The 16,032-nt window shown below is 45.0% G+C and overlaps 1 protein-coding gene across 1 annotated transcript in view; it reads left to right on the top strand.

Annotated features, from left to right (window-relative positions):
* The first annotated feature begins 2,450 nt into the window (after positions 1-2,450).
* Positions 2,451-16,032, top strand: part of LOC119395083 (kinesin-like protein KIF28) — a 65,083-nt gene continuing 51,501 nt past the window's right edge. Inside the window, exons 1-7 of the mRNA XM_049416083.1 lie at positions 2,451-2,658; positions 6,531-6,663; positions 9,476-9,628; positions 11,926-12,005; positions 13,256-13,370; positions 13,503-13,614; positions 15,573-15,680. Coding sequence (XP_049272040.1) covers positions 2,488-2,658; positions 6,531-6,663; positions 9,476-9,628; positions 11,926-12,005; positions 13,256-13,370; positions 13,503-13,614; positions 15,573-15,680 — 872 coding nt within the window. The 5' untranslated portion in view covers positions 2,451-2,487. The remainder of the gene's footprint in view (positions 2,659-6,530; positions 6,664-9,475; positions 9,629-11,925; positions 12,006-13,255; positions 13,371-13,502; positions 13,615-15,572; positions 15,681-16,032) is intronic.

Raw genomic sequence — 16,032 nt, forward strand, 5'->3', positions numbered from 1 at the left:
GACGATGAGCTTCCACGACTCCGATACTCTACTTCCCTCCGACTGGAACAAGTCAACTTTCCCGACGACGACGTTACGCTCTGGTGCGATGTTTCACACAACTGCACTCGTATCTGTGTTCCTTCACAGCTGCGTCGTGCTGTTTTTGACACCCTCCACTCCATCTGCCATCCAGGCGTAAGAGCTACGCAACACCTGGTCACTGAACGCTATGTCTGGCCGCGCATACGCGCTAACATTCGTGACTGGGTTCGCACTTGCACAGCGTGTCAGCGTATCAAGGTACAACGGCACACCAAGCCTCCATGGGGAAAATTCCCTCTCCCTGATGCACGTTTCGACACCATTCATTTGGACATTGTCGGGCCTTTACCTCCATGTCGGGGAAATACGTATTTGCTTACGTGTATTGACAGGTACACTAGGTGGCCTGAAGCAGCTCCAATGCCTGACATCACGGCAGAAACAGTTGCTCGTACCTTTCTTGCTACCTGGATTAGCCGTTTCGGTGTACCATCAACGGTGACTACCGATCGAGGCAGACAGTTTGAGTCAGCGCTTTTCACCTCTGTCACATCTCTACTGGGTTGTGCGCGTATTCACACAACTACGTACCATCCAGCATCAAATGGCTTAGTGGAGAGACTCCACCGTCATCTAAAAGCAGCACTCGCCTCGCAGCCTCACGCCGAAGATTGGGTATCACACCTCCCCATCGTGCTTCTCGGTCTGCGTTCAACACTTCGGCCAGAACTTGCCTGCTCTGTAGCCGAGATGGTTTATGGCTGCACACTCCGTTTGCCTGGTGACCTCATCAGCCCCGTTACTACGCAGAGTGTTTCGGATCCATCTTCTTTCGTCCAGCGTCTGCGGGTCTTCATGCAAAACTTGCGCCCATCACCAACTTCAGCTCACACTAAGAACGACGTTTTTCTGCCGGCAAACCTACAGACATCTTCACACGTTTTTGTTCGTGTCGATGCGTCTCGCCGTGCTCTTCAGCCTCGCTATGACGGTCCTTTCCCAGTCATCAAGCGTTCTGAACATCATTTTACAATCCTGCGTAATGGGTATGAAGACACAGTCAGCATTGAAAGGATCAAGCCGGCACCCATTCTGACAAGCTCCGTCTGATCATTTTTTTTTCTTCAAGTGCCCACGGCCACTTGTCTGCAGGGGGGGCCTATCTGTGGCATACTTTTCTTCTTCTTCTGGCACGACGCAGTTGGGACATAAACTAGTAGTGGGTAGTCTGCTGAGGAGGAAGAAGAGGTAGTTGGAACAATGGCGGAGATACATTAATAAACCGCGCTGTGTTTTCGGAACCGCGTTTCAGAGTGCTATACGGGTATGTGCCACACGTATCTAGTGGAAAGGGTTTGACGACGTACGCGACAGGATTTTAACGTTATTCATGTCATGACCCGACAATCATATTCGTCAAATCCTCTTACCCTCCCATGCAAAGTTTGGTCTACACCAAGTTAAGGAGGCGATCATGAGAGCACCCAGACGTAGGCGGCTAGATAGATAGATAGATAGATAGATAGATAGATAGATAGATAGATAGATAGATAGATAGATAGATAGATAGATAGATAGATAGATAGATAGATAGATAGATAGATAGATAGATAGATAGATAGATAGATAGATAGATAGATAGATAGATAGATAGATAGATAGATAGATAGATAGATAGATAGATAGATAGATAGATAGATAGATAGATAGATAGATAGATAGATAGATAGATAGATAGATAGATAGATAGATAGATAGATAGATAGATAGATAGATAGATAGATAGATAGATAGATAGATAGATAGATAGATAGATAGATAGATAGATAGATAGATAGATAGATAGATAGATACGTAGATAGAAACGCTCAAAGTGCCAGAGGTTCGCTAAGAAATGCTTCGCATTTAATAACACAACCTGCCTAACTATGCCTGACCATACCCAAAGCTGACCTTTTTTCTCTCTCTTCTGTTCCCATTATAAGAACCTAAGAAACTCGGCGCCATGCGACACTCATAGTTTAACTCGGGAGGAAAAAGCCACGAGTCTGCTTAATAGAAAGTATCGCCGCATGGTCAGTAAAAGTACTAACCTTAAAAGTACTTGGCACTACGGCAAATGTGATTATTTTTAAATGTGCAGCAGTATCACAGTGTACGATTTTATCAGCAAACAGTCCTGCTCTACTAAACTTGCTCAAGATCCTCGGACCACTCGCACCAAGGTCCAACGTCCAGTCATGGGGCGCTTTTCTTTACCAGTGAATCAATGCATGGGAAATCATTGTCTTCACATTTTGTTTTTGTTAACACAAGCTCATGTTGAAAACTACGCTGCAGTAAATAAATTCGGTTGGTCCTGCAATGCATGCAATGTGCGTATCCAGCAAACGCTGGTTTCTTTAACCTTCCTGACCGCACAGCGAGCGCGAGCGGCAGAGAAGATCCCGGTGCCTGGTGCGCATGCGCGGACAGGAGACGCATCTCTGGAGCCCTGGCCAGAGCTTCGCCTCCGAACCGCGCAAATTCACCTTCGACCACTGCTTCTGGTCGTTCGACGGCTTCTTGCAGCTGGATGACGGCTACTGCACACCCGATCCTGAGCACGAGCACGGAGCTCTCTACGCCGACCAGGTACATTGCATCGTGAAAGTGAGCCTTGTCGATGCAGATGCATCCTCTAAGCATCACCTCGTAAATGTAAAACATGAAATAGAGACGCACAAGCTTTGACTCGTATTAACAATTCAGTTATGAGGCCTTGAAACTATTGAGCGTACTCGCTCAATAAATATCGACTGGCTAGTTCGCGCTAATTATTGATCGTCTCTCGCGTGTCGCAGATTTTCGCGATTTTGCACTGCAGAGTTTCCTTTCCAGGTTTCAAGGTTCATTCTTCCTTCCTTCTCCAAGTAATGTATCTGTGGAATCTCAAATTGGCAACAGAAAGAAGCTATTGAAAAATAAGAGGAATTACCGCTCTCTTGTGCGCATCCGGGACCTCAGGTCGATACTAATCATTTTGCATCGCAATATAACAAAGCCGTTATGTTGATTGTTTATTTAGCGAACATCCTACTCAGGAATGACGGATTTTCTTTAATACAATGTCAGGTGAAGGCCAAGTGCTCAAAAGACATGGTATATTGCATCACCATGAATTTCGCTGCCCTTCCTGTATCACTCACAGCCCTGATATTCAATTGATAGCAGATATGTTGCCGTATTTATCTGTTCGACTTCCCACGCAGTTGAGAACTTGGCAATATGATGAAGTTGAATGAATTCCGTAAGTGGAAGCTCCTGAGATCTGGCAGCACGTCTATACAGAGGAACGTCAACATCTCAATTGGCCAAAAGCAAGGTCTTCGAGGTAACGTGGCTTCATGCCTTTGAAAGGGCAGACAATCGGAACTCCATTATATAAGACATTGTGCCGAAGCCACAGCAGTTGTATAGCGCCTAAGAGTATGGAGTTGCATAGCGCCTAAAGGATTAGTGGCCCAATTATTTCACCCAATTTTTCATTTTTGCGTTAATGAAGGCTGGGCGCCTTTATACCATAAAACGAAATATAGTTACGCACATCAGAACTAGGCAAATCACTTCATGCAAAATCCTTTCGCCAATATCGGGTTCAGTTCCCCAGAAGCATTACGTCGTGCAGCCGAAGGTCTTCACGGAGTAAGAATCGCAGACTGGGCTTGTTGGTTTAACATATCTGAAGTTTTATAGTGCGAATAAGACACGGACGAAGAATAGGAACACACACACGGAGCGCCACTTCCTACATAGATTTATTTCGAAAGAGCACAGAACATATTTATACACCACGCGCGCCGTTATCGTGCCTCAATGCGCAGCCGCATTCAAATAGCATTCCGCCGACTCATTATCGCCAAAAGAGTTACGCTACTGGTATTGCAGTACCGAAATTGCAGCAGGCCGGTTACCCTGATGCTGTAATAGCGGCCACCAGTGAACGTGTGCTAAAAGAAGTAAGAGCACATGGAAAGGTGGCACCGAAGGAAGAAGTGAAAAAAGCAGGCCGTTCTCCGTGATCCCTTACATTCACGGAGTGTCCCACCGCTTCAAGAGAGTGGCGGCACGGTTTAACGTTAATGTTGTTTTTTCAGCCACAAACAAGCTAAAAGGGATCGGCAGAAAAGAAACGAAGAAGCAAGAGGGCAGTGCACCATGAAGCATGGCCTTCGCTTTGTGTCTTGTGTAAAGGGGGTTGTGTACCAGATCCCCCTTTCATGTGGCAAAACGTACGTGGGCCAGACTGGCCGCTGCCTGAACATCCGTCTGCGCGAGCACCACAGCTCCTTAAAATGTGCTCCGTCGTCAAATTTGGCCTTACGTTGCCGTCAGTGTGGTTGCGATCCGCAGTTTGAATTAACCTCCGTTTTATTCCGCCACAAGGTACAATTAACTCGTGAGACAACTGAGGCTTACATCATCCAGAGGCAAGGCACCTCATGCGTCAGCCAGCCGTCTGTACACCTACACGATAAGGAACTATCATTCCTTAGTATAGCGTCCTAATATCGCGTCAGTACCTGATGTCGCGCTTGGAATCGAAAAGAGTGTATGAAAAATTTTTGTTTTTCTAAATGAGTGGATCATTTGTTGTTTTTTTGCGAGTGTTCACTGTCCGACGCATGTGGTATTCTGCGCAGTAGTACGAATGGTTTTTTCTTGTTAGTCTAAAGAGCTGTCGTATCATGAGCCGATAGTTGAGATCGTTGTGATTAGTGATGTGTATATATTCTTGCGTGTTCCAAAATAAACGTGGTTTGAAGTTAGCGCTTGTGCTGTCTCTATCTTTTGTTCCGTGTTTTTGCGCTACCCAGTCGAAGTTAGGCAACTTTACCAACCTGCCCAACTTGCCGCACTTATCTGACTGAATAAAGTTGTCTCTTCCTCCTACGACCCGCACGCTCGTAGTACCGAACGGAAAAACCAGAGGATCTCCCAGGACAAACTTTTGCCTTGACCCTTACATCTTTGTCTTTCATAATCATTGAAGGTCCACGCACTAATTTCTTTGGTAATGCTCTTCTCTGCAGTGTTTCATTGGCACAGCTACTATCAGCGTCTATTCTGGACCCCAAGAGAGGGTAACGTTGTAGAACATCTATGGTGTGGTTATTCATCTTAACTCTGAGCGTCGCCTGTTGTCATAACCTTAGGTTTCTTTGTTAAGAAGAGGGTTCTTAAGTCTGGTATGCTTCTTGCTGTTAATGTTCTGCCATCTACATATCGTAAATTGGTTAGCTTTCTTCCTGAAATTTTCACTATATCGGATTTTTTGATGGCACACTTTCTGTGGTCATATTCGATCTGTGTGTGAAATGAGTATCGTGAACGAATAAAACCTTCTCCTGACTCTTTTTTTTACTTAAACCGATCTTTATGCCAATATTTGTCTTAGAAAAAGACGCGTCACGTGCGGTGTAGTGTAATCCATTTATTTTTTAGGAAGGTAATCTGCGCATGCGCAGCGGTGCTGACGAGACAAGCGCCACGTTTTTTGGGGGGTCACAGCGCGTCTACAGCAGCGAACGGAGCGGCACCTGGCGCGGCAGCTTTGCAAATTATACCGAAAAATACGAGGCCCCTGAGATTCTCTACAGGCGCGCGGCGGACAACTTCGGAGGCCATGGACCCCCAGTTTCGATTGCGGTTATCTCCAATAGAGGCGCTGTTCGAACCTGAAAACGGTCCATTATAAGCAGCACAGTCATAAGGCGTTCGGGAATACGCATTTTCGTACGATATACCAGAGCTCGGAGTTCAACGGAATGCCGTACTATATTCTATGAAGTAAAAATACAGAGGCTTTCGGTACTTTTCACAGGCTTTCCAATAAACACTTTCATATTTGCAATGTTTTATCTCGCGCCACGCCCTTTTTCGAAGCCTGATTGCTCTGTCATCTCTCTCTCTCTCTCTCTCTCCATCTTTCTCTCTCCATGCAAGGTTCTATCTAACCTTTTCTGTAATATTTTGGGAACTAGTTTACCAATATCAGATGACTCAATACTTTGAGGATTTTTTACGTCGCGCGTAGCCCTTTTTATGGAGCTAAATAAGAAGAGATCTCTTCCAGTGGATTAGGTAGTCTTCTCATCCCCAAATTTGCCGACATGGTTAGTGGCGCATTGATTGATTTTGATCCGAATGCCTTGACAAGTTCTACATCCAGATTGCCCGGCCCACTTGCGTTACCGGTAGTAGGTAGTTATTGTAAAAACCCTACTTTATTTGTAAGAGAGTCATATCATAATATTACTCCATTAATAAAAATGCGCTTCGCTATGGTAATCTCGGCTTGTAATACCACAGTTATAGAGCGGCGCGGAACTAACAAAGAAGCACGAATAAGGAAGAAAGAAACGAGACGAGCTCTGCATTCCGAATTTAACATTCTTTGCAGTGACGTCATGACAAATGTATACCCAAGTTCTAGCTTCTAAGTTCTCGTGTGCTTTGTCTCGCAGGAACGCGTGTACAAGGACCTGGGCCGAGAAGTGGTGCGCAGTGCGTGGCAAGGATACAACGCTGCTCTTTTAGCCTACGGCCAGTCTGGCTCCGGGAAGTCGTACTCCATGGTGGGCTACGGAGCAAACACAGGTTTGGAGAACCTCCACGAACATACTTCTTTCGTATATATTGATATATGACATTTACTTCATGTCTCATGCTGTCTTCACGTTGTTTACTAATCATGAGAATATAGCGATATAATCATTAATTCGTGTCTTTCTCTTTAGTGACAGTCCATGGTTCAGGGCCCTTCCTGTTAGATGTTGCTAACAGGGCCCATGCTTGCTGAATCGGCCATCTCTACTTCTGCAGGTCTTTGATGAATGTGTGAAGGGGAGAGGCGGAAACGGTTGCTCCGTAGCCCTCCATAAATTGAACTTTCCATTTTGGCGTGCGCTGACTGGATACTGCTCGACAGCCGAAGGTGACTGTTGGCACTGTCCCACGTGCTTTAGGGGTATCCAATAATCGCGCGCCGCAGAAATGAACTGTCCAATTTGTGGACTCTTATTGAGGCTCACAAATGGTTGGCGCGGTTTCCCATGAGAAAGCTGAGGGTAAATTAACTGGGCGGCGTCCCAGATCGTGTGTGCATTTCTAGACGCTGTTATATGCAGTGGGCGCCGCTCCACATAAAAACAGCACGAAAGATATTGTGCTGGGTGGAAGGGCAAGAAGGCAGGTTAAGTATCTGCTTGCGGTTGTTTCCATGTGACGGCTTCTATGTTCAGGCAAAGGTTGGATGGGCGGAAGTGCCGCTCTCTTATAATGTTGAGCGTTTCAGTGGAGTTCGGTTGTTCTATTAGGGCGTTAACTGGAAGGGAATAGTCTTCGGATGTTGCTAGTTTGTCAAGCTGTTGGACTAACGCACTGGGGCGCTTATTACTCTTGATAGAGGCATGTCCAGACGTTAACACGTTACGCACCCGATGTAACGTTGTAGGGGGTAACCATTAATGTGATCGCCGTGTTGTGTGCACACTGTCAAGACTGATGTTGTCGACAATGACTCTAACATATAACCTCAGATTTTAATCTTGCAAATCACGGACTATATCGTGAAGGATGAACAAGGAGTTACCATCCCGTGCTACAAAAGTCCCACCCAAATTTATTGGGACAGAAGGGAAAACTACAACTGTCCATGCTTGAAGACAAGTTTAATGTGAGGTAGAAGTAAAAATCTACCTTCTCTATTTTCAGAGGCGGAATTTAACCGTTGCGCAATGTTTGCGTTTGTGCAATCCAGATTTTTGTTTGAGGCTCACATGCGTGGCGCCCTACAATAAAGCACCTAGAGAGAGAACAAAATGATGGAATGGAGTACGATAAAATCTCTTAACCTTTGAGCATGCGAAGAAAAGGTGCGCGTAACTCACAATCGTGCTTACTTCTTTGTCTTAATGTGCACTACTAAAACCCAACAAGATGCCTACCCTCTCCCTCCATCTTTGAAGTAAGCATCGCGACGTTTCTCGACCGACTAAATAACTGCACTATAATGTCGCTGTTTGGCCATCCTAATTTGAAGAAGTGAGAAGCGTAAAAAAGCTGGACCGGTCGGTTCATGTTTAGATGCAAGAAAAAAAAAACGGCGAATACCCCAAAAAGAGCCTCACGTAGACGAAACTCTCACTCACACACCAATAAATCGGCTAAGTCTGGCGACTATGTGTGCGTTAGTGTGCCTTCTACTTCGTTCTTGCCTTGGCTTTTCAATGTTTTTTTTTTCTTGCATCCGGATATGAAGAAGAGTTGTCTACAGCTTGCGCATGCATTTCAATGGGTTCAAATAGACACTAAGCATTCGCTGCCGATGTAACTGTTGCTCAGGACTCCTCGCGAAGTGTCAGTACGTGGAAGTCGAGTTCACGAACGTTACAGAAAGTGGGAGTCTGTTACATGCTAAATAAACTAACCACGGTCTTGAGGAATATAATTTATGCCCTCAATTTAGCTTTACTAATTACCTTTCTGTAGTGCACGACCTGCTCCCAAAAGGCTAACTAGAAAGCAAACAGTGACTTGGAGAAGGCTCCAGGCAGGCACCTATCCGCACGGCAGGCATGTTCACGCAATGTACACCGGCAACTTCAGCAGGAACGGCAGATACTGCCCTGAGACTGCTAACACCCAGGTATGGAGATTCCGAAATAACCCAAGTATCCCACCCATAGACGAACAGAGCAGCCAAGAAAATCCGGAAAACCAGTGGTAAGCGTTGCTAACGTCACTAAAACCTGAGGACCAGCTCCGGCTGGTGGACAGGGCTCGGACGTCAGCTTCAAGCCATGGCTACCTGGAATATCGATGTAATCCGCCTCTGGGCGAACAGAACGCGCGCCTGGTCGTGCAATAAAGCACGAGGAAGTGTCTAACTCCTTAGCGAAACGCTGTTCGAGTATCTCTTGCCCTTTTTGCGCAATAATATGTGCACCTCGTGAAGGCTTCTACTGTGTCTATCGGTGTTGAATATAGACCAGTTCGGACATCTGCGAAGTCCTGCGGCGTCAGCGGCGGCCGCGTCCAGGAAGCGGACGGGCTTTTTCTGCGACTCTGACAGCGAGGATGTCTACTCACTGACAGGCGAGGGGTCATCTGACGATGATGTCGTTCTTGTATTAAGCCGAAAGGAAACGAAACGTAATAGCAGGCCCTCTTCATCCCCGAACGCACCGAATGAAAGAGTGCCGTGAAGGCCCGAGGCCCCCACCATCATCTTCGTTCCTGCTATCTCCAACGGCAACATGAAGCGTCCTCAGCAGGCAATCTGTTTCGGCGCTGCTCGAAGGACTGGTGCCAGATGAAATCATCGACATCAGAGTGAACTCGCGCAAGAACGTCATGGCGATCGATGTTTCGCATGCTGCCGCACTGAACGCATGACGCAACGTCACAGAGCTGGATGGAATCAACGTCCGCTCCTACATTCCTGTGGGTTCCAATGTCGTCACCGGCGTCATCTACGATGTTGACGCTACCATTCTCAGCTACGACTTGTATGTCTTTGTCAAGCCAGCTAATGAAGCTAGCGTCCTCACCAAGGTTGCTCGTTTGGATACCTCACGCTGCGCGAAAATAGATTTTAAAGGGACACTAAAGAGCAAAACTATTTTTATCGTATCAGTAAAGTACTCTTTCACGATGCCAAAAACACCACGCTTCCTGCGAGAAGACGCTTAGTAAGCGAGAAAACGCGCCAAAACAAAATGTGGTTGGCGACACCACCTTGATGTTTTTGCACCAATCGCCGTGACGTCACATGTTTTGACGGCGCCTACTAGGAACCACGTAGTCCCTAATAGGTAAAAATGAAGTACATTTTCCTCTAAGGGGGCCATAGATGTAACATACCAAGTTTGGAGTAATTCTGTTGAGCCCGTGGCACCAAAATACGATAAATGCACTTTGAAATCCGTGACGTGACGTGGAGGGATTTCGGCGCGAAATTTAAAAATAAAACTTTGTACTTGATTTTCTCCTCTGTTCATAAACCTATGATGGCGAAATTAACGACATTAGAGTTCTCAGAGCAAAATTTATCGATCTAAACCGATTCATTGTTTCTCTTTAGTGTCCCTTTAAAGGAAACTCTCTACATTCGTATGTAAAGGTGGACCACTACCGACATCCTGTAAGACCTATTGTGCCGAAACCACTGCAATGTCACGACTGCATGAAACTAGCACACGTGATTAAGGGAGTAACAGCGCGAACACAAACCCACAAGAGAGACGACACGGGCACAAGCGCTGACTGACAACTGGTTTTAATGGAATAATGACTCACCTTACATATGCCAGAGTAAAGCATGGAAAAGGACAAGACAGAGAGAGGGATGAATAACAAAGTTTAACAACGCACAGCGCCAACAACGCAAAACAGCCAACCAAGAAAGAACTGCAAGAAAACGTGACCTTAAACCCGATAGCCGCATCTGGAAGAAAAAACTCACAATCAAGGAGGGCAAGAGATGGGGCGCAAACACACTTGTTATCAAGTTTCTTAATGTGATAGGCTTCTAAACTGATACGTGCAGTCTTGCCTTCACTCCTACCAAGAATCTTTGTCCCTTCAAACCGGGCCACACATCCTGTGCACTTAATGACAGGCGCAACTAAATGTGCGTAATTATCATCTAGCTTTTTCAATTTTTGTGCGTGTTCCCCCAAACGGTCGTTGACACAGCGCCCAGTTTCGCCAGCGTAGAACATTCTACATGACATGTGAATGCAATACGTCACTCCAGTGGAACACTTAACGAACGGCGTTTGGTGGTTTTTCAGGCATCCACGTTTGCTGGTGTTGCAAATACGTGGGCACAGCTTTCCCAGCTTATTGGGGGCAGAGAAACAAATTGGGAACCCGTGCCTACTTGCCACCTTCTTAAGATTGTGGGAAAGCTTATGAAGATATGGTACAACCTCAGGCCTAAGGGCCTTCCGGCGGTCCTCAGCCGTTGTACGTCCCGTTCCACGTTTCAACTTTTGAAGGAGGGTTTCAGAAACAGCTCTTAAGACCGAGTCGGGGAACCCTGCAGCCGAAAGGCGGCGTACCTGATTCTCGAAACTTGGCATCATTTGATGCGGGCACGGTCTTTCGAGAGTATATTCTAGCATCAACGCTATAGCTCTCTTAATTGTCTTAGGATGGGCTGAATTAAAGGGCAGCAATCCCTTCTTAGCCCTCGGGTAGTAGCCCCAGCAAGCGTGTCCATCGAAGAACCTTATTTTAAGGTCTAAAACTGTAAAACCGGACCTTCGGGGAGTTCATGGGTGAGACGCATGGGTTCGTGGGTAAACCTTAAAATAGCGCATCAAATGATGCCTAGTGCAGGCACCATGACACGACTGTCTGCAGTGGAACGTGATATGCCTGAGATCCTGAGTCCAGTACTACGGAACGTAGCAGTGTTGTTTAAGCTCACGTGAATTTTTTGTATGCTCCCTTCTTTCTATCTCCTTCACTCCCTTAATACCTTTCCCCAGCGTAGAACAGCAAACCGGATGCGCGTTTGGTTGACCTTTCTGCCTTCCCTTCCTCTTCCTCCTCCTTTAATTATCTCTCTTACTAATTACCTCACGGCAATTGCAGTTCGGTCACAGTCCCTTCTCTAACGGCTGACACAAACCTGTACAAAACATTTTTATATAGAGCTTGTTTCATCGGACCAGATGAGGAGCAGTTAGTATAGTTTCTCTGTCTACTGTCTTAGTTTTTGCTCACTTCATTGTTTTCGTCGTTAAACTAGCACTAATTTCGAAGACGGAGTCCATTCCAGCTAAAGCAGAGTATATATAATTAAATGAAATTTTGCCGTATCTCATTTTTTTCCCCATCGTCATACAGGAATGGTGCCACGACTGTGCGAGGACCTTTTCCAGGAACTCGAAAAGAAACGAAGCGTCGGTAAACACATGGAATTCGAGGTAACTAACTTTTTTCCTATTAACAGGGCAAGCATAGTCGAAGAGTACATTGCACTGCTAAAAGGCGAAATACTGGATTTGACGGCGACACACAAGGACGCTGTACTGTCTTTGTATTATTTTTTTTAATTACGATATTGCCAGTCTGAACAAGAACGCTTGGCTCGCTCTTTGCCTGCTTTCGCTGTTAATGCTGGAATATCACGACGGTTGGCACTGCGCTATCTCCAACAATGGGCAAATACACGTTGGCGGGCTAGTTGGTTTGAATTCAGTTGGTTAAAATTATAGCTGCAACAACTGCAGTGCTAGTTTTTGTCATGGTTTAGAATACTAAGCTTTATTTCTGCTTCCTTTGTTTGCGCATTCTTGGTATACGTTTATCGGAACGCGCGAAAGTAAATACCAACATTTCAAAGTAGCGCTGTATCTCTGTGCCTGTTCAATTATGCGTCCTCATTCAATAGTTCTTACACAAGTTATCCAGGATTGGTCCATTTGTTTTAAAGCGCTACGTTGCAAACCATTACACATCATCTCGACGCTGCACCGGCATATGCGACTCGCGCATAGACTCGCCGGTTAACACTGCAGCCGAAAGAAGGTGGGCTATTAAGGAGAAAGCCTTAGGCGCCTCATCAAACACGAAAATTTACCGTCGGCGTCGATTGCGTCCACACGAGTGATAAAAAAAAATCATCATTATGTGATGCCGTCATCATGATGCCACAGATAGCAACAATTTGGGACGTCATGACGTCATCATCGCTTTTTCGAAGGTCGGCCGATCCCGGAGGCATTGCAAAACCACCTGAGGTGCAGAGACCTTGCAGTGCCTCCGATCTTGATGAGGTAAATTATTACGATGAACCAACTAGCCCAGCAACAAGTCCTCCGATCTTGGATGCGATCAAAACCGCGTTAGGTGCAGAAAGCTTTCGGAGGGGGCGGGGAGTCAATACAATCGACTGAGGAGAAAAGAAGATGACTTTCGACTTCGAGTCATCTTAGGCGAATGCATATGGGGCCGTATACCTTTTATAAATTCAACATTCTTAGTCAAGCCGCCAAAAAACGAAGTCTTTGTTGCTTACAGCTTATTGTGCACTCCGGTGCCGTAATGTGTCTGGCACTGAAGAGTAGTGTATGCGCGACACTAACGCCTTAAAGCAACGGGGGAAAAGTACCATTGGTTTATGTTGATAAAGCATGTGCGTGTAAACATAAATGTTATGCAACTTTCATTTAAGGTGGAGCTGAGCATGATGGAAATATACAACGAGAGCGTTTTCGATCTCCTGGTGGTGAACAAAGGTCCACGCAAAGGCCTCAAGGTTCGGGAACATCCCAAAAAAGGCTTCTTTGGTGAGCGTATATCCTTGTCACTCATAAAAAAAAACACAGACACCGGGAACGAAAGTCACAGTTCTGTACTTCTGAGTCCTACTAAGCGAAGAAGTCATATAAACTTTTTATTCCTTTTTTTCGGATACCAAGCCGAGGGCCTTACGAAGTGCCTAGTGACCAACTTCCGTGATGTTCTGTCACGAATAGAAGAAGGAACTACCAACCGAAGCATAGCAGCCACCAACTCCAACGCAACCAGCAGGTAAGATCCACTGCTTCGGTTTTGCGCTATACGCGCATGTGTGTGTGTGTGTCCAAAGAACCCGCTTATATTGTAAATAATATAAAGTCTACTAAGCGAATCAGATTTTACACTAAACACGGCTGTTTTTATTTCATGACCGCTAAATCGAATCAACAATATAAAAATTTTTAATAACGAAACTTGCTTTATTTTTACACATACTCAAAGTCCATTATGGGCTAAATGCTATAATTGAGTAGCATGACGTGTCTCAAAACAATTTGCAAGGCAAAAAGCAAACAGACTGTCTGCATGATGACAACAGTACTGAACAACAATAAGCAACAGCAGCAGGCACGCTGAAGAGTGCAGAAAACATAAATGTGTATTTTTAGATTAATAGTATCAATTAGCATTGTTTTTCGTCAAAGAGAGGGTAACAACGTGAAAGAAAGTTACTCGAAACACCGATTAACCAAGAACAAAAAAGAAAAAAGAAAACTGCCTTTGATAGCTTGTGAAATATAAATACATGATTGACAAGTAATGTGAAATAGACTTCCGAGTATACAATGACATCGTAATAAGACACCAAAAGAAGATAATCATGCATAACAAATTAACTAAGCATGACCGTCAGAACTTAGTGGCCGACGTCTTTGCATTTATTGAGAGCAGGCGGAAGTTAGTGTATTAGCGACTGTTGGTTTTAACACGTTCGGAAGTATACACGAAAAGCATATGTCTCATGATTTCTAGCGTTATCGTTTTAGTTGAGGTTGTTCAGAGAAGACGTGCGTGTTATAAAACCTCTGATGCCTGCAAACTAAATACTTAATCGTAAGGAATAGACGTAATCTATAAAAATATTGAAATCTAATGGTGCCATATTTTGTATGTGCGCAATCGTACTGAGTTCGCGTTGATGCTTCCTCCACAGAGAATTGTTTTGTTTCTGCAAGACAGGGTTTACATGTGTTGTTTTTTTATATTAGCACACGACTAAGGAACAGTAATGGTAACGTAAGGCAAATAAAGCGTTACAAGTTCGTAGTTTAGCCGCTAGGGACAATGTATGGCGGCATTGTGACATAACCACTACCTCACAGAGGGTAACTTACTGCAGAGGCAACCAACGTGCGCTTCGCGAGTCCCGGTAGAAGTAAAATAAAAGTTTCATCGCCATCAGCTATCTCTAATTCTTGACGTTCGTGACTGTTCGGCGTAAACTAGTTTATTCGTGGTACGAAATACTAACCTTTCGCTTTAGCAGATCAGCTTCATTTGATTTTCCTGTGCCCACATTTAGTGTTTCGGAAGAAGCTGGTTAAACTCTGGTAACGTGCTTTGTAATGCCGATACAATATGCGTTGTAATGTTGTGTGCCGGTAATATCCAGCAGAAAATAAGGACACCGATACTGTCTACATATATTATGCATTCGCTTTGCTCTAATGTTCACAATATCGTTAATGTGTATATTATTGAAATGCGGCGGCGCTACCGCACTACTTTGGGGTACATCAAATCTTTTAATTACATGGGATGACATGTAACCATTTCAATGTGCATATTAGTATCTGCGACAAAATAAACAAAGTTATAAAAAGAGTTTATATAATAAGATCTCATGTAACCAGACCCGTATCTAACTTAGGAACATTTATTCGATATGGCCCAGCTTTTGTAGAAAACAAGAGTAGTGTAGCATAAGTGGCTAACATAGAAAAATGGGCGGTCAATACAGTGTGCTCTTTACATCTCTATTTTATGTCAAGGCTGCACTAATTCATCCGCACCGTCAGCCAGTATTAGTTCATGATATAATTTAGGGAATATTTTCTGAATATCCTGTTCTCTCGGCGTAAATCTAGGAAAGTCGATCGCCAGAATTTTATTGCTGATAACTATGCGAAGTACACAAATCGCAACTCTTTTCCTCTGGTGCCTATACTTATTTATTTTTTCTTTTCCAGCCGCGCTCACACCCTAGTAACTCTGATGCTCATACAAAGGACGAAAAGGCCTCCTGGTCCAGAAACCACGAAGACGTCCATCGTTCATCTTGTAGATCTAGCGGGAAGGCAAGTGATTTTCAGTATGGCAGAAAATTGCGGCTTGTTTACTTACGCTAAACATAAGGGTAACATTCGCGAATAAACGGGAGACTCTAGCGCTTCGAGCACGTTCCTTCGTTCGTTGTCGCGTCCGTGGCGGTTTTAACATTGAAGCTGTGTAAGCTTGGCAAATCCCAGGTTCGCGTTCGCGAAAAGTGTCATAATAATGCCGGCCCGCTCTCTCTTCGTTCCCTTCTTCATCTTATTCGCTCCCGGAACACGTGCGCCTGGTTCGCGCTCTCTCTCTGCGCCAATTTATCCGGCGTGGGATGCAATAACTCCGATCGGCGAGAGAATAAGTGCAGAAAGTGAGAAAGAG

This window comes from Rhipicephalus sanguineus, chromosome 5, assembly GCF_013339695.2.
Source record: "Rhipicephalus sanguineus isolate Rsan-2018 chromosome 5, BIME_Rsan_1.4, whole genome shotgun sequence".
NCBI classification, from domain to species: Eukaryota; Metazoa; Arthropoda; class Arachnida; order Ixodida; family Ixodidae; genus Rhipicephalus; species Rhipicephalus sanguineus.